The following is a 19,676-nucleotide window of genomic DNA, read 5'->3' on the forward strand; positions in this document are numbered from 1 at the left end:
CGTTCATACTAGGAAGCATACACCAAACTCCTTGACAGTAAATAACGGCAGACATAGCTAACAAAAGGAAAATACCAATGCAGGTATAGGATAGAGAGTGTTCGAGAGAGATATTTTTTATGTATACTTGAGACGATTATGTTGGGCGCCCTTCATGGTTGCTTTGGAGTGGTTCGGGATGGTAAGTGTCTTGGGCGTGTCCTAGAGCCGGTCCATGTTTGGGACGTGCCTGGATTATTTTGAGTGTGGGCACTGAGTGCTTATGTTATGTGTAACTCTTAGGAAAGCGGACTGTATTATGGAATATATTTCTACTTCTACTTGGCGGGATTGATTTCGTTTTCTGGTGGAGGTATGGTCTGTGTAGGTTTCATTATGTTTTATATACTTAGTAGGAAGTTGAGGTTTCATTTGTTCGGGATTGGATGTTGTCTTGGGACGGTTATTTTGAAGTTTATACCGAAGAAAATAGAAGGTAATTAGGAAAACTTCATAAAATAGAAAATAAATGAATATGTAAGTCAATATGAGGGTAGAGAAGGGTATCTGCAAAGAAAGCAAAAAATGCGGGTCAAGAGAAAGGAAGATGGTCGAATAGAAGCATCAGAGACAAAACAGTAATGACATGTACTGTTTCTCCAATGATCATGTGCGAAGTGGATGAGAATGACGGAAAGGAAATTTTGGAAAGAATGAATAGGTGCATAAGTATATACAAACGTATCGTCGCGGGCTGTCAAGGTGACAACTACCCTGCGACCTTGCACGATGATACTATGATTAATGTAAAGAAAGGAAACGTGTGAGAATATCAAGGTTAACTCATAGACAAAAAAAATCGGCTAAGCCTTGGTCTCTATGGTCGTCTCGTTGCCTGTTGGAGTCAAGCTACGCTTGGAAGCAGCTTCGCCGTTCTCACTGTTGGCGGCACTGATCACGTCGCGGGTAATCTCGACGTAGTCATACTATTTTCATGTCAGTTGATTGTTATTGGATGGTTAGTATATTCAAGGGGTGACTTACAGCAAACTCGCCAATCTCGGCGTCGTCAATGCCCATGATCTCGTCTTCTTCGGGGGCACGCAAACTGAGACCCGGGATCAGGTTGATGATGAAGAGGATAATGCAGCTTCCGAAGAAAGAGTATGCCATTCCAGTAACAGAGTCGGCGAGCTGATAAGCTAGCTGGATGTAGTTGTGGTTGATCCAACCGCCATCGATTGTGGTAGAGCCATCAAGGTGAGCGATGTAATCACTGGGGTTATGTTAGCTGTTGCACACACAGACGGAGGACACGGGTCATCTTACGCAGCGAAAAGTCCAGTCAGAAGGTTGCCTACCAGACCTCCAATACCGTGGACAGCGAAGATGTCAAGCGCATCGTCGACCTTGATCACGTATTTGAGTTTCGTGGCATAGTTGCAAGCGACGGCTCCTACGACACCGAAAATGAAAGAGGCCCAGGGAGTGACGAAGCCCGATGCGGGGGTGATGGCCACCAAGCCGGCAATCACACCAGAGCAGAAACCAACAGTAGACCACTTCCTCTCCAATCGGTAGTCCAGAAGACACCAGGTAACACCACCTACGGCGGCGGCGAGGTTGGTAACCACGGCTGCCATGACGGCACGAAGGTTGGCGCTCAAGGCGGAGCCGGCATTAAATCCAAACCACCCAACCCAAAGGAATACAGTACCGATAACCACATGTGTTACGTTGTGTGGGCGATAGTTAAGCTCGTGGGTGCCGTGTCCGCGGCGCTTTCCAAGCATCAACGAGTATGCCAATGCTGTGCAACCAGACGCGATGTGAACGGGTGTACCACCCGCAAAATCAAGACCACCAAGGTTTGCCACCCAGCCGCTCGAGTTCCAGGTCCAGCATGCCAGAGGATCGTAGATAATGGTGGACCAGACAAAGCTAAAAACCATGCAGGGAAGCATACGGCCACGCTCTGCGACAGCACCAACTGCGAGCGCCACGCTAGTGGGTTGTAAGTATAATGGGTATAGGTGGAAAAGATATGGGAGTTCTTGAGACTCACGTAATACATGCGAACATGCCCTGGAAGACAGCAAACAAGAGATCCGGGACCTTGTCGCTGCCAACAGACGGTGCGCCCAGGACACCTTTGAACCCAAAGTTGTTCAAGTCACCGATATATTTTCCGGCAGTATGAGAGAAAGCGAGAGAATACCCCCAGAAGAACCACTGAAAGGAGACTATTCCGACAGACATCATCGATAGCCATAGTAGCGAAAGTGCCGACTTCCGACGGGCAAGGCCAGAATAGAAGAATCTTGTATGGTCAGCAAGGCAATTGTTTGGTTAGGGCTGGACTTCGTGGCCCTGGATTTCCATACCCGACTCCAGGAATCATCAACAAGACAAGAGCCGTCGAAACAATAACCCATGCGATGTCACCAGACTAAGGCGGTTAGTTGACCCGTTCGTAAGGGCTGTTGACTGGGAGCACCAACGCTGTAGTAGATGTTAAGATCTTCCGTCAAAGAGTCACCTCCGGTCCCGGTCGCCGACCCATTGTAGGCTACAGGGTATTCTGCCATTGGGAATTGCTACCCGCGGATCGAATACCGCAAAACAATCCTAGACTGTGAGGCTCAGGTGGATCACCGTGGCTGTCGCTGAACAACGAGTATCCAGTCCGATGAGATGTGTTGAGCTGATGAGATACTCGACGGAACACTCGACCGGTAGGTAATCGGTAAGATCAATTCTAGAAATTGGACAGGTACCAAAACCTGGTTGCTCAGAAAGAAAGAGAGAGAAAGAAAAGGATAGGTGGCGTAGGGGACGATAAGAATGAAAATATGACAGACAGGGGCACAGGATACAGGAGTCATAAATAAGTCGACGACACCAGTCACAAACTTCAGCCTCGACACACGCCCTGGTCCACTATTGGATGCACCTTGATTATCATCACTCACTTGATTGGCATCATCCGATATCAAAGAAGTCAGGCCAAGACCTGCCCCGAGGACAGGAAAGTGGATACAGATGGGAAGGATTACGAGCCAGTGCTCATCTGACTATTACTTACAGTGTGGATAAGAAGCTTTCCGATAGATAGTCCTTCGGTAATATGAATGAATTGATTGATTTTCCTTTTGCTAACCACTTGTCCGTGATTTTTCTAATACTCTGTGGGTAAGAGAGAGAGAGAGAGAGAGAGAGAGAGAGAGAGACTTGTGGAGCGATCTCGGACAGAAGCACATTTCCATGGAAAGTCTGAAATGATTGATTGGTGAGCATCGATGACTAGTACTAGCAGCAGCAGCAGCAGCAGCAGTAGTAGTACCGACAATGGAAAACCCCTCCGGTGGTGGATTGGAAGCTCTTAGTGTAGGTCTGGAGCCTTTGGACGTGTACAGAGATAGGGAACCGTCACAACCAATCAGGAGCTCGGATTCCCCCATATTATCCTGACCAGAAGCAAGATAGATAGATAAGTAACGAAAAAGATAATTTATTAAATCAATAAATCAATAAATTCCCGAGTCTTGTATCGGCTGCAGTTTATTTCCATCAAGAGAGTGGAGTAAGTGATCTTCATGCCATTTGATTCTGTCGCTCTGTTCATGTCATCCAAACGATATAGGAATATCATGGGCTTAGTTTGACTTGAATTCCAAGGTCGAATTCCCCCTCGAAAAAGAGCATCTTGTTTGTCAAAAATCACCTGTCAGTCTCATTGGCTTTAGCTCGAATTCCTCGTATCAGCTCGTTATCAGACCTCCTGGGGGGGGGGCCAATCATCACTTTCCATGGTGGCTTATCATCTTACTGTCTTCCACACATTGTTATTACGGTCACTGACTACGACTTGCACGGTTATCGATAGAGACCATCGTTCCCAAATCTGATATCGGATCGTATAGAGCATGGAACCGTTGACGTCCGTTACTACTGTTGGACAGTCTACTACTGTAGAGGTTCTCCGGAGTATGAACACCGTCTCCACCATCATACGGAGCAAAGCCCTAAAGGACCCCCATCTGGACCCTTCCCCAGTCTGCAGTTTTCTTTTTCTTTTTCTTTTTATAAAAAGGTACATAATTCTACATGACGATCTTGTACATCTATGGACCGGGTACCTGCCTCCTTCCCTCTTCTTGCGACGTACTACGTACTACTGACAGGTAGAGGAGGAGGAGGAGGAGGAGGAGGAGGAGGAGGAGGAGGAGGAGGAGGAAGTAGAGATAAGCATTTAAGCTCCCATTGGTCAGAACCCGGGCTTTAGTGGCCGCTCGGCATCCCGAGGTGTACCGGAATAGTACGGCCTTGGCACTGTCTTGCCCTTGGTATCAATATTGACTGATTCAATCCATCTCCCTTGACTCGTTGAGTTCAAAGGCACATGTGGATGTACAGAGCCTTGCTTCCATTTTTTGACCATCGAAAAGCTTGAGGAGGAGCTGCATACACTATGAAAGACAATACCAAATGTGGCAAATATGGGCCTTGAGAACGACATTTGCTGTGTAGTAGTTATTCAAGCTCAAACCTGTTTGTGAGAATGTACATACTAGTCGTTGTACATACAACAGCTATGAGGCTTGAACATCTGTCCTTACTGGTAAGGCTTCCCCAGAGGTTCATCCTGAGGTCAAATCTTGAATGGTCTTCTTATGCCATGGGACCCGCACATGCCAAATCGAGCGTGAGGTCCCACTGATCAACATGATATCGCCTTTGATGCATGCTACTATTGATCGACGAGCTTTGTCCCATGGCCAACTGCAGAGCCTAAAAAAAATCTAATATTTATATATTCAGACTTGCAGACAAACTCATAGATTTGTCATACTGGAAAACTGCCTGTAGGATTTGATCGGCTCTTAATATTTGCAAATGATTCAAAGTTCCGGGTACTATACTCCCCTTGGTGCGCGTGACACGGTGATAATGGGAGGCGTGGACACTCCCCCTAACCAGAGTATCTGTACAGGCTGACACGCATCATGTCATGAATAAGCTCTCGGCAACACAAATAAAATCAATGCTTTGCTTTAACGGGGTCACACTCTAGTCAAAGAAGCACCCTCCACCATATTGATTAGTAAGCATCCGCACAGTAACTAACGGGCGCAGCCACAATCATCCTGATAGGGAAGCACCGCCACAGACCCCTATCTAATCCACCATAAGCTCCTCCTCATCAACTCCGCCATCCAGTCCATGTGAAACGTGGAGGCTCACCAGGATCGTGGATTTGAGACCATGGAGCACCCTGATATGAACAACAACGACTCGGATGGCTCAGGGTCATCCGATGAGCTTCTCCAACAATCCTACGCCAGATCAAACTCGAATTTTACAGACGCTTTTGACGGCCAAGTACAAACGCCAGCTACCACAATCTCCTCCTCGCCGCCTCCTTCGGGTCTCCCATCCTGGGTCAGCTCCACAGCCTCACGTCCACGCGGCTCCAGTGTCGGAACCCCAGCCGTGCTTGAAAAGGCGCCACCCGGCGAAGGTCTTCCAGTGTCGGATGTGAGGCCTCAACGTCCGGCAGGTCCCGCCAGGACACCTTCCAATACATACGCTCCTCAACGCCGTCCACCTCAATACATCAGCTTTCAGAATGACCGCCAGAGATCCTCCTCGACAAAACGTAACTCCAGACGGGATCCCAACGCCCAGTACAGAGCCCAGGAAAAGGCATATGTTCAAAGGATTCGTGCGGATCCTCAGGCGTGGTACAGTCACTTTGACGAGGCCCAAAATATGAGCATAGTCGGTGATTCCGACTTAGAAGAACCATCCCCATCGTCAGAGGTGCCATTTGAAGATGACGCTTACGACCCAGATATTCAACTTTTCCTTACGGATGATAATCAACCAACGCTTGAGGAGCTGAAGAATCCGAAAAACCAGGAAAGACTCGAATGGCACTCTATGCTGGCTTCGGTATTGAAGGGAGACGTGGTGAAGCAGGAAAAACAACGACTTCTAGGGTCTGCCGACACTAAGCGGTCGTCGGCTCAGAATAATGCAATATGGATGGGAGTCAGGGCTAAGACATGTGGGCGGAGTATTGCCATGCAGCGGAAATTGATCGAGGAGGCTCGCTCGGGACTTGGGCCGATAATTGAGGAAATTATCAAGTTTGAGATCAAGGGTGAAACGGAGATTGGCAAGCCACCAATCAAGCAAGTTGAGGACATCGTCGAACAGATTGAGAAATGTGAAATGCTCTACTCAACGCAAAAGGAATTGGAAGCTGCCCATGCTCGCGTTGCTTCGGAGGAGTTCGTCTCTAGTCGTGAAGCTGTGCTGGCATGGCATAACACTACGATTCTTATCAATACGGAGCTTGCCATTTTGCAGAAGTGGGTCGGTAATGATGAGCTTGACTTTAGCAAGACGAGAGCCAAGTCTGTCAATAGGGATCTTACCGACGAGTCGTCCTTCCTCGACCGCATCATGAAAGAGGACGGGCTCAAGACCCTTCAAGGGAAGCACAATATGCTTCACGGCGTCAGTGAAGTCATTCAGAAAGCTAAGAGTACCTTGATTGAAAATGCAAACTCTTTCGCCAAACGGCACTTGCCTCCCTACATCGAGGAACTTCTCACGCTGATCAACTTCCCATCGCGTCTCATACAAGAGATCATCCGTGTTCGACTATCTTATGCTAAAAATATGAGAGACCCTGCACAGCAATCGCCTATCCTGGTCGACCAAATGATTTCGCAATTTCAGATTCTGATGAGGGTTGCGGTCGACCTCAAGCAACGCTACTTGGACATCGCGAAACCGGAACCGGGCTGGGACCTGCCCCCTTGCATTGACGAGAACTTCGACTCGGTCGTTCTAGATGCCTTGAAATACTACTTCCGGCTCCTGAATTGGAAACTAAATGCGAATAAAAACACATTTAAAGAAGCGGAGATTCTCGAACAAGATTGGGAGTTCTCCAATCACATCGGTCGTCAGCTTGAAGGTGGAGATATTGAAGTGGCCGAACAGTTCAGGTACAGTAGCTGATTTGTAGTGTGCATGTGTGACCTTTGACTGACAAGCAAATAGTGCATTGACCGCAAAGTCCCTCCAACGCTTGATGATCCATTTTGAACGAGAACTGGTAATACACCAAAATGAGGACCCGGCCGACATGGACAAACGTTACAAGAGCGTCCTGGATTCAACCCGGATTCGCCAGCGAAAGCTCTACCGTTTCTCCCGTTTCCTTCGGCAGCTCTTCGAGAATGCTACAGAATACAATATCCCGGCAGATGTTTCCTATGAGTTCTTTGAGTCGCTCCTGATCTCCGACCATTTCCTAATCAAGTCAAATGCATCTACTGGGCAAAAAGGGGTTTATCTGTTTGCGCATCAAGCGCTGTGGAATCGCCCTGGCGACATTCGAGCTATTTTAGGAACATCTTTTCGTGAAGAGGATGTCCCCAAAGACTCGCCTCATGTGCCATATATCCTAGTAGTTCGCCCGGAAAAGCCCCTGAACTGGGCTGGCAAGGAAATGCAAGTGGGCTTGTTGGAGCAACCTACGGACCTACGACTGGGAAAACTGCGTCTCGTCGTTGAGGGCACACAACAACGCTTGTCTAATGCAAGACAGGAACTGTCTCAGTTGACTGGGATGCAGCTGGACATGACAATTGAACAACGCGCTAATCTTGGACGGGTGAATGTGGAGCTAAACAAGATCAAGAAAATCTCGTTCAAGCTGTCTATGACTATCATGGATAGTGTAGCGATCATTAGAAATCAACTGAAAGAAAGGGGGGTGGAAAATCACGATCTCATCCAAGCGTGCTACGCCTTTGCTACTGAATTCGGCAAGCGCTCGTCCAATGTTGATCCGAACAGGCGTGCAATGAATAGCGCCAGACTCGTTGAGTTGTCACTCGACTGGGTGTCTTTCATTTGTGATGATTGTGACGCCGCTGATAGAAAAACTTTCAAGTGGGCTGTGTCAGCATTAGAGTTCGCAATGGCTATAACCTCCAGCAGGCATCTTCTGTCCATGGATGATATTCAATTTGCTCTATTGAGGCAGAAGGTAGCCGGGTGCATGTCGCTTCTTATTTCTCATTTTGATATCATGGGTGCTCGGTCTTCACGTGCAGCTCAGGCTGAGAAGCAGCGCATGGAGGAGCGTGCAGGCGGAAGGAAATTTGGCTCCGGTCGGATTCTGACAGATGCAGAAGCGACTAAGCTTGTTCGTGAGCAACGTCTAACCCACTTACAAGATATTGAAGACCGGAGAGTGGAAGAAGATGCGAAACGTCAGGCCCTAGGACGGGTGCTGGAAGGATCTAATGAGGCCGACAGGTCTCTCGCCGTGTTGTCATCGTCTGCCACCAATGTCACTCTTCGATGGCAACAAGGCCAGTTCATCGGTGGCGGAACGTTCGGCTCTGTTTACGCTGCTATCAATCTCGATAGCAATTATCTCATGGCGGTCAAGGAAATCCGACTGCAAGATCCTCAGCTCATCCCCAAAATTGCCCAGCAGATCCGCGACGAAATGGGCGTTCTCGAGGTGTTGGACCACCCTAACATCGTTTCATACCATGGCATCGAAGTTCACCGCGACAAAGTCTATATTTTCATGGAGTATTGTTCGGGTGGATCTCTTGCTAGCTTGCTTGAGCATGGCCGTGTTGAGGACGAGACTGTCATTATGGTGTATGCTCTCCAGCTTCTGGAAGGATTGGCATACCTGCATCAGGCTGGTATTGTCCATAGGGACATTAAGCCGGAAAATATTTTGCTAGACCATAACGGCATTATCAAATATGTCGACTTTGGCGCGGCCAAGATCATCGCTCGCCAAGGCAGGACTGTTGTTCCCATGGATGCTTTCGCCTCAGCGGGTCATAAGGAGGCTATAGTGCCGAAGGATGCCCAAATCGCGAACCAAAGGGGCAAGAACCAAAAAACAATGACCGGAACACCAATGTACATGTCGCCCGAAGTGATTCGTGGCGACTCCAACAAGCTGATCCACCGCCAAGGGGCGGTTGATATTTGGTCCTTGGGTTGTGTGATCTTAGAAATGGCGACTGGTCGTCGTCCCTGGTCCGCTTTGGACAACGAGTGGGCCATTATGTACAATATTGCCCAAGGAAATCAGCCTCAGTTACCGACCCATGATCAACTCAGCGACACGGGCATCGACTTCGTCCGCCGGTGCTTCGAATGCGATCCTTTGAAGAGACCTACTGCAGCAGAGTTGCTCCAGCACGAATGGATAGTCTCAATCAGACAACAGGTCGTACTTGAACCACCAACACCTAGCAGTGATCACAGTAGCAGCATAAGCAGTTCCACCTCGGGCAGCCGTCAGAATTCGAGCTATATGTGATCTTGTTCTATCCTCTGTTTCTTTCTGTCACATGTACATTCTAACCCATTCTTTGATCCTGAACAATACTTCTTCTCTTTCTCTTTTCTTTCCCTTCTTCTTCACCGAAAAGTTCTGCACATGATCACAAAACTATCTCCCTACCACATCAACAGATTGCGTTTGATACCCCTTATACATACAATGACTAAAGCCTGTTTCTCCCGGTCAATCCTTAACGTGTGATGTGTTCCTTTTTCTTTAGCGCTGGTTTCTTCTCAGGTCTAGGCATGGTGTTACGGTTCTGTCATACGATGCTTGCACGCATGAAACTCAATTAGTTTGCATCTCCATGTTTTAAATGAACCTCCAGTCTACTATGTTAGCGGCATGTTCTCAGCCCTTAGTACCAGCGTACTTCTATAGAAGCTGTCATGAAACTGCGAAAACAACTTCATCAAAGGTGAATCTAGATACCTCCTTCTCACAGCATGATGAGTCAATGAAAATCAACATGGTGACGGGACATCGGTTTCCGAGAATACACTCGTATAAGGATATATGGTCCACAAAAGACAGAATATGGCTACTATTCAGGTCCGACAAAGATGAATGAAATGTGAAAATAGCCCAAACGTGTTGAACCGAGATCCTTCAGATAACGCTACCTATTTGCACACAATGGCCCTAGTGTGGATCGAGAATAAAAGACAAAGACCAAGAAGATAGAAGGAATAAAGACAACATGCGGTGATAGTTAGAACCCTAGAACCAACGAGGACGCCAATTTAAGAAAACAGCCATCATAAAAACCATGAATCGAGTGTCTGAAGTAGGGAGCGAGAGGGTAGAAAATAAGCATTCCTGTGCTTTGGAAGCACCACGCCGTGAATTTGATCACAGGCGGGAAATGGTGGAGAGAATTAGAAGGTGGCGATAGAGGCAATTAAAAAAGAAGTAGAAGGTAAAGGCCGAGGGACTTGATGACCAGAACATTGTCCCGCGCCATAGAAGTTGGTATCAACGAAATTCGATAGCAGGGGTGCAGCCGTGATCCGGAACGTGTTTGAGCTCCAGCTGCTGGTACCTATTGAAACTAATTTATTAGTATCAGAAAGATATGAGGGGAAATTTTACTAGCAATTGGGACACATACTTCTCGCTCTTTGCATGGAAGTATATACCAGTCACGGTACCTTCCACTTGGTTGAAGCAGATGTAGTAAAAGCCTTCGAAGCTTGCACCTGAGATTGTCCTTACACGGTGGTCGGGCACAAGGAAATACTCCTTCCATCGCATGAAGATATGCTCGCGTTGGGCGAAATTGCGGTATGTGAAGTCCGGTCTTTTCGCCTGCTTAGCTAACGGCCTCCAAGCTGGGAATCTCGCCCAGTGATGCATATCAGTCTTCTCTGTAGCGCCCCATGCTTCATTTCTAGTCTTGAATGTATGTTTTGTTCCAATAATCTCTCCTTCGAAAAATGTAGTAAGGGTGGGATGATCCTCCGTGAGACCTGCATATAAAGGCAATTGGTCAGGTTCGACCGTCTAGGGCAGTCGTAGTCATGTTGGGGTATGGTACTGACCTTGAATTCTAAGATATCCACAAAGATATGATTCAACCATATCAACATGCTTTATCTCTACATCGACATTGTATATCTGACGGTCTGACTGCTGCGTGCCGGTGAATTTACTTCCGGGTCGCAAAAAGGACGATGTGTAATTAGGCAGAAGCTTCGATTGTCAGCGAAAAAGACCAGACCAAGACATAATTCTGATTGTCGCATACCCGTATATTTGAGAATTCATAATTCAAAAGTGCACTAGTGGAAGGTGTAGTAACAGAAGACTGGTTGGAGGAGCGTGGCGATTCCCCAGCAGGGCTCAATCTTCCCGCAGCAGCATCTTCGTCGGACTTTTCCATACTCTTGGCAGAGGTTCCAGGCACAGCACTGGCTTTTAATGCATCTGGGTTTGAACGAGTTGTAGCATCATCCGACCGAGTCAGCACGGACTGCGCCGACGTAATGGTGGGGGAGAGGGCATTATCGGGAGCATCGCTTTCCGCCACGGTAGATTCAGGTGAGTCTCGCCAGGACGACAGCCTCTCTATTTCAGGCGGACATGTTGTCCGAGTGGAGATTTCTTCAGCGATCGATGTGGCATTCAGGCTTGGTGTGTTGTCACTCGGGGTCGGCATTGAGGCGAATCAGAAAAGGAATGACATCGGATCCGGTTGGTATAAGGGTCTCAGACGACGGGACAAGAAAACAGACCAGCGATGTGTAAGCAAAATGCGAGAGAAATACTAAGAAGAGAGGAGAGAGAAGGTTTGATGTGAAAGGGGTGGTGAATGGAAGTCCATTCGACTCATGAAGTCCGGGGCGGAAGACGCACTTCCCAAAAGGGATAAGCCCGCTGATCATGCGAGCGCGGGGGAGGCAAACCAGCGCTTGGGGCGGATAATTCCTGGCGGGCCTTGGCCCTCAGGTCACCGCTCAGGCATTCATTCCATTTCCATTATTGGCTATGGTCTACTAATTCCATTCCACCCCTTTGATACATATTCATTTTTTTACCCGTTTAATTTTATTTTATACAAAACTACACAATTACTGAACAACCACAATTGCACACAGTTCATTAGGTCATCAGATGGGTATTTATTTCTCTGCTACGCACTCTGTAGATATCGGTTGCTAGCTATAGTATTGCGTCATCACTTGCCCATTGTATATGTATTGCGAAATTGACTCTCGGACTTCAATTGCCTCGCCATCCAAAACGCCCTTATTTTGAATCCTTAATTGAACAACCTCGTACCCTTGTGAAGTAACTGTCTTAAATAGGCTTGATCTGCGAGGGGGTCAGAGCGGTGTCTTCGAAATTAATAGAATCTGGCAGTACCTTGAAATGAAGAGAAATAAGAGAGAAAATGAAAGCTTTGAGATCCTGGACAAGGTAGTAGAAAACCCGAAGACCTTCTGGGTCTGCGGACTCGGTCACATCCACCAGCGAGCCGATTTTCGCGGTCTGCGCAAAGCCGTACACGTTAACAATCGTGGCCTTGTTCCCAAACACTCCAGGGCTAGATACGTACTTCAAAGGAGATATGTTCATTTCCAAGTCTGATTTCGAGTTCCTGTCGTCCGTCCTTATTCTTCTGGGGCCACTTGGAATCGTCCTCCCTGTTTCACATTAACATCCCATTTTTTACCTGAACATAGTAACCTATCGCATACTTCATGATCTCGCTATCCTTGATAATCCGTTTGATCTCCTGAATCATCGACGAGCTCACGCACACTATAGCATTCCCATTAGCGACGATGTTGTTTCTCACGGCGAGTTCTTTTACTGGCGCTCACTTTCTTTGCGGATAAGGGAGTCATTGCGGTAATTGGAGTTGTTTGCGTACCGCACGGCGGCACTGCGACCATCACCAAGGGAGCGGAAATCAAATTCTAGTGATCATTAGTACCTGAAGGAAAGCCAATATGCCATAGCAAAACCAACCTAAGAATTCATGTCCGAACCGCCCAGAGTGACCTGAGCTGCAGGACTGTCAGCAGCTGAGGAAACCTGGGCTAACGAATATCCATTTCTTACTAGTAGCGAAGATAGAAAGGTTCGTTCTGATTTTGCGTCGACATCTTCTCCAGGCTCTCTCCACCAGTAACGGCTGTGGCAGACAATACAAGTCGTTGGCTGTAAATTAGGTGCGGCCGGTGCCTGGGTCGAGTTGGGCCTTTGCACGGGATGGGGCTTAGTCATCCACACACTCCGGACAGCTTGCGCTCTCCGCCGCGCAAATGGACAACGTTGATTCTCAGATCAACATTACATGCTGGTGAATGCAAGGCTGGTGAGGGGAGTCGAATTGTTTTTTTAAGTTCCTTCCTACCGCTTGCTTCATACATCTGAGGAGAGTAGTTCCGGTACTTCTCCCTGCCCGCCTCCCCTGAAGGATCCAATCAATAACAATAGTCTTTTGTACTGACCACATTTAGCTCTCCTCCCTCCTTATCCCATTCCTGCCACGGCCGCTCACTTTTTAAACCCTCGTCACCATGGCGTCGTTCTTAGAAAATGCATACAGTCTTGTCCATTTGGACAACACGGCTGATCAGCCTTCCATACAGGACTTGAAGTTGCAGTTGGAGAAGGGCAATGATGAAACTAAGATGGACACGATGAGGACGATCATCACGATCATGCTCAATGGAGATCCAATGCACCAGCTGTTGATGCACATTATTCGATTTGTGATGCCTTCGAAGAGCAAGCCTCTCAAGAAGCTGCTGTACTTCTACTACGAAATCTGCCCGAAGCTCGATGCGAATGGCAAGTTGAAGCAAGAGATGATCCTGGTCTGGTAAGGCAAACCATTCGGCCGTTAGTTGGTGACTGCTCTAATGTACATTCGTCTGCGTAGCAACGGTATTCGCAATGACCTTCAGCACCCCAACGAATACATTCGAGGCAACACCCTTCGTTTCCTGTGCAAGCTCCGAGAGCCTGAACTCATTGAACCCCTCCTTTCGTCAGCCCGCTCATGCTTGGAACACCGTCATGCCTATGTGAGAAAGAATGCCGTCTGGGCCGTCGCTTCTATTTTCCAACATTCGGAAGCTCTTATTCCCGATGCGCCTGAACTCATCCAGACGTTCCTCGACACCGAGACTGACGGCACGTGCAAGCGTAATGCTTTCGCAGCTCTCATGTCCATCAGCCATCAGAAAGCCCTAGAGTACTTGGCCTCTACATTCGACAGTATTCCGAATACAGATGAACTCCTCCAGCTGGCGGAGCTTGAATTTATCAGGAAAGATGCGGTACAAAACGCTCAGAACAAGGTGGGTCATTGAAGAGCAGAAGGCTATTACAGGCTGCTAACGACCGGCAGGCGAGGTACCTGAAATTGATCTTCGACCTCCTAGACGCTTCAACCAGTACCGTTATCTACGAAGCTGCGACATCCCTTACTGCTCTCACCAGTAACCCAGTCGCCGTTAAGGCTGCTGCCCAGAAGTTAATCGAATTATGCATCAGGGAGGCCGACAACAATGTGAAGCTCATTGTTCTTGATCGGGTTGACCAGCTAAGGATCCGCAATGAAGGCGTCTTGGAGGATCTCACGATGGAAATTCTACGCGTCCTTTCCAGCCCTGACATCGACGTTCGGCGGAAGGCCCTCGGCATCGCATTGGAGATGGTCTCCAGCAAGAATGTCGAAGAGATTGTCATGCTACTGAAGAAAGAGCTCGCCAAGACTGTAGATGAACAATACGAGAAGGTATGTCTCCAATTCCATTGCAACAAAGCATCCAGCTGACAACCTATGTAGAATAGCGAGTATCGTCAACTTCTTATCCAATCGATACACAACTGTGCCATTAAGTTCTCGGAGATCGCTGCTAGCGTTGTTGATCTTCTAATGGACTTTATTGCGGACTTTAACAACAACTCTGCCGTTGATGTGATCTCGTTCGTCAAGGAGGTCGTTGAGAAGTTCCCTAACCTGCGCGCTTCCATCGTCGATCGCCTGGTGTCGACTTTGAGTGAGGTCCGTGCCGGAAAGGTTTACCGCGGTGTCTTGTGGGTTGTCGGTGAATACTCTTTGGAGGAGAAAGACATCCGTGAAGCCTGGAAGAAGATCAGAGCTAGCTTGGGTGAGATCCCTATCTTGGCCTCGGAACAGCGGCTGCTCGATGAAACCCCGGAAGACAGTGCACTCAAGGAACAGGCCAATGGCCATGCCAAGCCTTCAGCGCCAACAGGGTCCAGAAAGGTGTTGGCAGACGGCACGTATGCTACTGAAAGCGCTTTGACTAGCCAGTCCGCGGCTGCAGCCAGGCTTGAAGCCGTCAAAGCTGCTCAGAAGCCCCCTCTCCGTCAATTGATCTTAGATGGTGATTACTACCTAGCAACCGTTCTTTCTTCCACTTTGACGAAATTGGTGATGCGCCATTCTGAGGTTTCTGAGGATGCTGCTCGGACCAACGCACTGCGTGCGGAAGCAATGCTGATCATGATCTCGATTATCCGTGTCGGCCAATCTCATTTCGTCAAAGCCCCTATTGACGAGGATTCAGTGGATCGTATCATGTGCTGTGTACGTTCGCTTGCTGAGTTCTCCGAGAGGAAGGAACTGGAAACCACTTTTCTGGAGGACACGCGGAAGGCGTTCCGGGCCATGGTCCAGGTAGAGGACAAGAAGAGAGCTGCTAAGGAGGCGGTCGAGAAGGCCAAGAGTGCTGTGCAGATCGATGACGCTATCCCTATCCGGCAATTCTCCAAGAAGAACGCTCTTGAAGGCGCGGAAGAGATTGAGCTTGATTTAGCCAAGGCCACTGGTGGAGACTCCACGGTGGAAACTGTCTCTTCCAAACTCAGCCGTGTGGTACAACTCACTGGATTCTCGGATCCCGTCTATGCGGAGGCCTACGTCACCGTTCACCAGTTCGATATTGTTCTGGATGTTCTTCTGGTCAACCAGACTCTGGAAACCCTGCAAAATCTGTCCGTCGAGTTTGCAACACTTGGAGACCTGAAGGTTGTTGAACGGCCAGCAACCCATAACCTCGGACCTCGCGATTTCTTGAATGTGCAGGCTACAGTCAAGGTATCGTCCACGGACACCGGTGTCATCTTTGGTAACATCGTGTATGATGGCGCCAGCTCAACCGAGTCGCATGTTGTCATTCTCAACGACATTCATGCCGATATTATGGATTACATCCAGCCCGCTCACTGCACCGAGACTCAGTTCCGGACCATGTGGACCGAATTCGAGTGGGAGAACAAGGTCAACATCAACTCCAAGGCGAAGAGCCTCCGCGAATTCCTCAAGCAACTCATGGACAGCACCAACATGGCATGCCTGACGCCAGAAGCATCGCTGAAGGGCGACTGTCGATTCTTGAGTGCTAATCTCTATGCCCGGAGCGTATTTGGTATGTATACTTAACCCGTGTTGGGAGTATTTCGTCGGACGACGGCTAACGGTGTCATAGGCGAGGACGCACTTGCAAACTTGAGCATTGAGAAGGAAGGAGACGATGGACCGATCACTGGATTTGTGCGGATAAGAAGCCGTTCACAGGGACTGGCATTGAGTTTGGGATCCCTGAAAGGCCTAAAGGCCTCGGCTGCCTAATTGATGTTGACCAGCGCTTGAATAGTTGATTACCCTTTTACATTCTATCTTATTATCATAGTATCTATTGTATTTGATCTGCGTTTTGTTCTCTCTACAGTGTGACTCTGATGGACGAATCTCTTGACTATACGTGTTTCCTTTTTCTATCGTGTTGTACTGGATGAGAAAAGACTTTTTTTTTTTCTTTTTCCTTCTTCTTTGAAATGAAAGAATTTTACAAATAGACCTTCAATGAGGTTCCTGGAATGTTTCTCCTTGTCAACTAACGCATAGTTTGTCCATCAGTGGATCATACAGTTAACCATGTACTTATTATGTACATACTTCAATGGGGTATTATTATTTATTACATTCAAGTGTTAAAAGTATCCATCGGTCTGTCTCCACACCCCGCAGATCGCTGATGCCTCGGCTGTTGACACGACCCAACCTTGGGTGAGGATGCAACGGAAAGGGCCAGTGGATTTCAGGAAAGGTTCATTACGCATGGTGAGGGGAAAAGTCCCAATAATTGGGCTCGGTATTCTCAAAGAAACATGGTTGGGGATCGGCAATGGCTATGGTTCTTCAGTCCATGTCAAAACGTGGAGTAATACACGCGGAAGTGCCGGATGTGATAGCGAGGTAGTTCGTAGTACGTCAGGTTCATTGGAGAGTGAGTATATTGAAGGAATGAAGTGGGCAAAAGACTATAAATACAATACAACGAACAAAAATAAATCACCAGGGGAAGTCCGCCCTGTCAGGTCCCCGAATGGCGAAAGAAATACTCAAAGTAGAAAAAGGTCCAGTACTCAAGCTGTACCTGAGGGAAACTGGTGGGCCATTGCAACATTTAAATGAAACCAAATGTCAGCCAATTTAAATCTTTTTATTTTTTTTTTTTTTTAGCCTTTTCCTGAACCTCCGCCCGTCTCTTCCATACTACGCCGTACTTAACTTCTAGTAGCTGATAATAACTTATTACCTCCTCTCTCTCTCTCTCTCTCTCCCCGTCTCTGCCCTGTTGATCACTCCCCTGCCAGAGTTGTTCCATTTCTTCCCTTGACTCCATCCCTTGGTAGGATGCGATTTCCGCTTCCCAACATACTAACATCATGACTTCTCCCTCCAATGGCCCTTCTGTCAATCATGCGGATCAGCCGGATTCTCAACGATTGCTGCAGCACGATTCAACCCTGACGGTAGCACAATCGGTTTCTCTTACTATCGGGGGTGACTCCCTTCTCGTGGTCGGTACGTGGTTAGGAACCAATGGCTCGTAGAGTTCCTTGTTGATTAACTCTGGTGCTACAGACGAGCGCCCAAAGTCAAAAGATCAGCGCGCATGCTGTGGCTTGTTGGCCAAGTCATGTATGTCGCACTGAATACCTTCCTTCCGTTTTCTTTTCTTTTCTTTTCTTTTCTTTTCTCTTTGATTTTCTTTCTTGTCGCGTTTTGCTTCACAGGAAAACTTATCACACCCATCGACTCAAAACAAATGTTCAATATGACTGACTGTAACTATTCCAGCCAAAACTACCCATTCCATTGGGCTATATAATATTTTGGATGCCGATCTTTCCCCTGCGGGCCTAACCATCACCTATGCCCAAGCCGCTACCAAAGACAGCATCTCCGTGGCTGCCCTTGAGTACCCGATCACCGAGAAAGAAAAGACAAATGCGCAGACGTGGGTTTCGCAATTGTTAGACCTTGCATATGGCGAAGCACAACGATATAAAAGACTTAAAGTTCTGGTCAACCCATTTGGCGGTAAAGGTGCAGCCTCTAAGAGCTATCACAAACATGCAGCGCCGGTCTTCGCCGCTGCGCGCTGTGTTGTGGATGTGCAGGAAACAACACATCGAGGCCACGCCACCGAGATCGTGGAGCAAATCGATATTGACGCCTATGATGCTATTGTTTGCTGTTCCGGTGATGGTTTGCCGTACGAGGTCTTCAATGGTCTAGGAAAGAAACCGAATGCTGGAGAAGCACTAGCAAAAGTAGCCGTCGCCATGGTCCCCTGCGGCTCCGGCAATGCCATGGCATGGAACCTTTGTGGGACGGGCGATGTTTCAGTGGCAGCGCTTGCGATTGTCAAAGGCCTGAGAACGCCTATGGATCTGGTCTCGCTTACGCAAGGGAACACTCGGACTCTGTCGTTCTTGTCTCAATCCTTCGGTGTCATTGCGGAATCAGACCTGGGAACCGATAACATCCGATGGATGGGGGCTCACCGTTTCACGTACGGTTTCCTTGTACGTATTATGCAACGGACGGTGTACCCATGCGACCTCGCCATCAAGGTGGAGATTGATGATAAAAGAGCGATCAAAGACCATTACAATACATACGCAAACAACCCAGCTCCGCGCCATTCCCTCGAAGAGACTGCAGGACAGTCCAAGGGTCTTCCCGAGCTTAGATACGGCACGGTCCAAGATGATCTTCCCAAAGATTGGGAAGTTATTCCAGGAGAAGAAATGGGCAACTTTTACGCGGGCAAAATGGCTATTATGTCCAAGGACACAAATTTCTTCCCGGCCTCCGTGCCCAACGATGGGCTAATGGACATTGTCACCATTAACGGAACAATTCCCCGTACTACGACCCTCAAGATGATGACTGCCATCCCCGAGAATGAGTTCTTTGATATGCCCGATGTCAAGATCCGCAAAGCTGCCGCCTACCGCCTGGTCCCTCGTCAGAAGGAAGGTTATATCAGCGTTGACGGTGAAAGCATCCCGTTCGAAGCTCTCCAGGCTGAAGTCCATAAAGGTCTCGGCACAGTGCTTTCTAAATCGGGACATCTCTACGAGGCAGAGGGCCCGAGACCGTAATGTCATTGACACAAATCCCTGCTTCAAGTAAAGAAGAAACATGATGGAGAAGCAAGTTGTTAGTGATGTCTTTTGGTTGTATCCATATATTTACTATTACTGGTCTTCGCATTTTATGATACCCGCGCGCAAGACTTTCGAGGAAGCACAGGCATGCTTTTAATGCAATTGGTTTTAAGGCTCTGCTAGCTTGATATCGTGAGCCAGAACTGGCTAACAGCTATAGCTCGTGATGTATACAACTATACTATAGAGTTCATGGAAGGACAATTGTTGTTGTATATGTATTTCCGAACCAGCAATAAGAGCCTTTAGTGTGAGAAGAAAAAAATGATATGCGACCGCCATA

The 19,676-nt window shown here is 48.0% G+C and overlaps 6 protein-coding genes across 6 annotated transcripts; 3 read left to right on the top strand and 3 right to left on the bottom strand.

Annotated features, from left to right (window-relative positions):
* Positions 1 to 309: 309 nt before the first annotated feature.
* On the bottom strand, positions 310 to 3,209 carry BDV27DRAFT_128784 (ammonium permease MEP2). The gene is made up of 6 exons (XM_032067055.1): positions 2,481 to 3,209; positions 2,364 to 2,428; positions 2,045 to 2,299; positions 1,309 to 1,983; positions 1,024 to 1,255; positions 310 to 965 (listed from the first exon to the last, which is right to left on the bottom strand). The coding sequence occupies exons 1-6, from the start codon at positions 2,565 to 2,567 to the stop codon at positions 843 to 845; spliced, it is 1,437 nt and encodes a 478-aa protein (XP_031927318.1). The 5' UTR covers positions 2,568 to 3,209; the 3' UTR covers positions 310 to 842.
* A 1,873-nt stretch (positions 3,210 to 5,082) lies between these two features.
* sskB (putative MAP kinase kinase kinase SskB) lies at positions 5,083 to 9,528 on the top strand. The gene is made up of 2 exons (XM_032064681.1): positions 5,083 to 7,001; positions 7,057 to 9,528. The coding sequence occupies exons 1-2, from the start codon at positions 5,245 to 5,247 to the stop codon at positions 9,356 to 9,358; spliced, it is 4,059 nt and encodes a 1,352-aa protein (XP_031927319.1). The 5' UTR covers positions 5,083 to 5,244; the 3' UTR covers positions 9,359 to 9,528.
* An 829-nt stretch (positions 9,529 to 10,357) lies between these two features.
* Positions 10,358 to 11,540, bottom strand: BDV27DRAFT_158059 (GID4/VID24 family protein; the record flags this gene model as incomplete). The annotated part of the gene is made up of 4 exons (XM_032072620.1): positions 10,358 to 10,424; positions 10,494 to 10,851; positions 10,924 to 11,074; positions 11,130 to 11,540. 4 exons carry the CDS (start codon positions 11,538 to 11,540, stop codon positions 10,358 to 10,360), a joined length of 987 nt encoding a protein of 328 aa, XP_031927320.1.
* Positions 11,541 to 11,983: 443 nt separating this feature from the next.
* BDV27DRAFT_128789 (mago nashi family protein) lies at positions 11,984 to 13,033 on the bottom strand. The gene is made up of 7 exons (XM_032067056.1): positions 12,950 to 13,033; positions 12,857 to 12,894; positions 12,709 to 12,804; positions 12,583 to 12,646; positions 12,441 to 12,528; positions 12,248 to 12,373; positions 11,984 to 12,196 (listed from the first exon to the last, which is right to left on the bottom strand). Exons 1-7 carry the CDS (start codon positions 12,991 to 12,993, stop codon positions 12,182 to 12,184), a joined length of 471 nt encoding a protein of 156 aa, XP_031927321.1. The 5' UTR covers positions 12,994 to 13,033; the 3' UTR covers positions 11,984 to 12,181.
* A 193-nt stretch (positions 13,034 to 13,226) lies between these two features.
* BDV27DRAFT_116698 (coatomer subunit beta) lies at positions 13,227 to 16,721 on the top strand. Its single transcript, XM_032064682.1, has 6 exons — positions 13,227 to 13,278; positions 13,351 to 13,715; positions 13,776 to 14,196; positions 14,247 to 14,636; positions 14,688 to 16,296; positions 16,357 to 16,721. The coding sequence occupies exons 2-6, from the start codon at positions 13,411 to 13,413 to the stop codon at positions 16,497 to 16,499; spliced, it is 2,868 nt and encodes a 955-aa protein (XP_031927322.1). The 5' UTR covers positions 13,227 to 13,278; positions 13,351 to 13,410; the 3' UTR covers positions 16,500 to 16,721.
* Positions 16,722 to 17,411: 690 nt separating this feature from the next.
* Positions 17,412 to 19,671, top strand: BDV27DRAFT_128792 (putative sphingosine kinase (SphK)). Its single transcript, XM_032067057.1, has 3 exons — positions 17,412 to 17,738; positions 17,799 to 17,855; positions 18,015 to 19,671. The coding sequence occupies exons 1-3, from the start codon at positions 17,600 to 17,602 to the stop codon at positions 19,325 to 19,327; spliced, it is 1,509 nt and encodes a 502-aa protein (XP_031927323.1). The 5' UTR covers positions 17,412 to 17,599; the 3' UTR covers positions 19,328 to 19,671.
* Positions 19,672 to 19,676: the final 5 nt, after the last annotated feature.

Source organism: Aspergillus caelatus, assembly GCF_009193585.1.
Source record: "Aspergillus caelatus strain CBS 763.97 unplaced genomic scaffold BDV27scaffold_94, whole genome shotgun sequence".
Classification (NCBI taxonomy): domain Eukaryota; kingdom Fungi; phylum Ascomycota; class Eurotiomycetes; order Eurotiales; family Aspergillaceae; genus Aspergillus; species Aspergillus caelatus.

What these genes read in the sequence shown, in the direction of transcription:
- BDV27DRAFT_128784 (XM_032067055.1), bottom strand. Translation starts at nt 2,567, where the DNA reads ATGGCAGAATACCCTGTAGCCTACAATGGGTCGGCGACCGGGACCGGA. An exon ending in TTGATGATTCCTGGAGTCGG is followed by an intron (nt 2,300 to 2,363) that starts GTATGGAAATCC and finishes TGACCATACAAG; the next exon opens with ATTCTTCTATTCTGGCCTTG. An exon ending in CCGAGATTGGCGAGTTTGCT is followed by an intron (nt 966 to 1,023) that starts GTAAGTCACCCC and finishes ACATGAAAATAG; the next exon opens with TATGACTACGTCGAGATTAC.
- sskB (XM_032064681.1), top strand. Translation starts at nt 5,245, where the DNA reads ATGGAGCACCCTGATATGAACAACAACGACTCGGATGGCTCAGGGTCA. An exon ending in GAAGTGGCCGAACAGTTCAG is followed by an intron (nt 7,002 to 7,056) that starts GTACAGTAGCTG and finishes ACAAGCAAATAG; the next exon opens with TGCATTGACCGCAAAGTCCC.
- BDV27DRAFT_128789 (XM_032067056.1), bottom strand. Translation starts at nt 12,993, where the DNA reads ATGTCGACGCAAAATCAGAACGAACCTTTCTATCTTCGCTACTA. An exon ending in CTCCCTTATCCGCAAAGAAA is followed by an intron (nt 12,647 to 12,708) that starts GTGAGCGCCAGT and finishes GGAATGCTATAG; the next exon opens with TGTGCGTGAGCTCGTCGATG. An exon ending in ATGAACATATCTCCTTTGAA is followed by an intron (nt 12,374 to 12,440) that starts GTACGTATCTAG and finishes GGCTTTGCGCAG; the next exon opens with ACCGCGAAAATCGGCTCGCT.
- BDV27DRAFT_116698 (XM_032064682.1), top strand. Translation starts at nt 13,411, where the DNA reads ATGGCGTCGTTCTTAGAAAATGCATACAGTCTTGTCCATTTGGACAAC. An exon ending in TAGATGAACAATACGAGAAG is followed by an intron (nt 14,637 to 14,687) that starts GTATGTCTCCAA and finishes CAACCTATGTAG; the next exon opens with AATAGCGAGTATCGTCAACT. An exon ending in CTATGCCCGGAGCGTATTTG is followed by an intron (nt 16,297 to 16,356) that starts GTATGTATACTT and finishes ACGGTGTCATAG; the next exon opens with GCGAGGACGCACTTGCAAAC.
- BDV27DRAFT_128792 (XM_032067057.1), top strand. Translation starts at nt 17,600, where the DNA reads ATGACTTCTCCCTCCAATGGCCCTTCTGTCAATCATGCGGATCAGCCG. An exon ending in TGACTCCCTTCTCGTGGTCG is followed by an intron (nt 17,739 to 17,798) that starts GTACGTGGTTAG and finishes CTGGTGCTACAG; the next exon opens with ACGAGCGCCCAAAGTCAAAA. An exon ending in TGGCTTGTTGGCCAAGTCAT is followed by an intron (nt 17,856 to 18,014) that starts GTATGTCGCACT and finishes TAACTATTCCAG; the next exon opens with CCAAAACTACCCATTCCATT.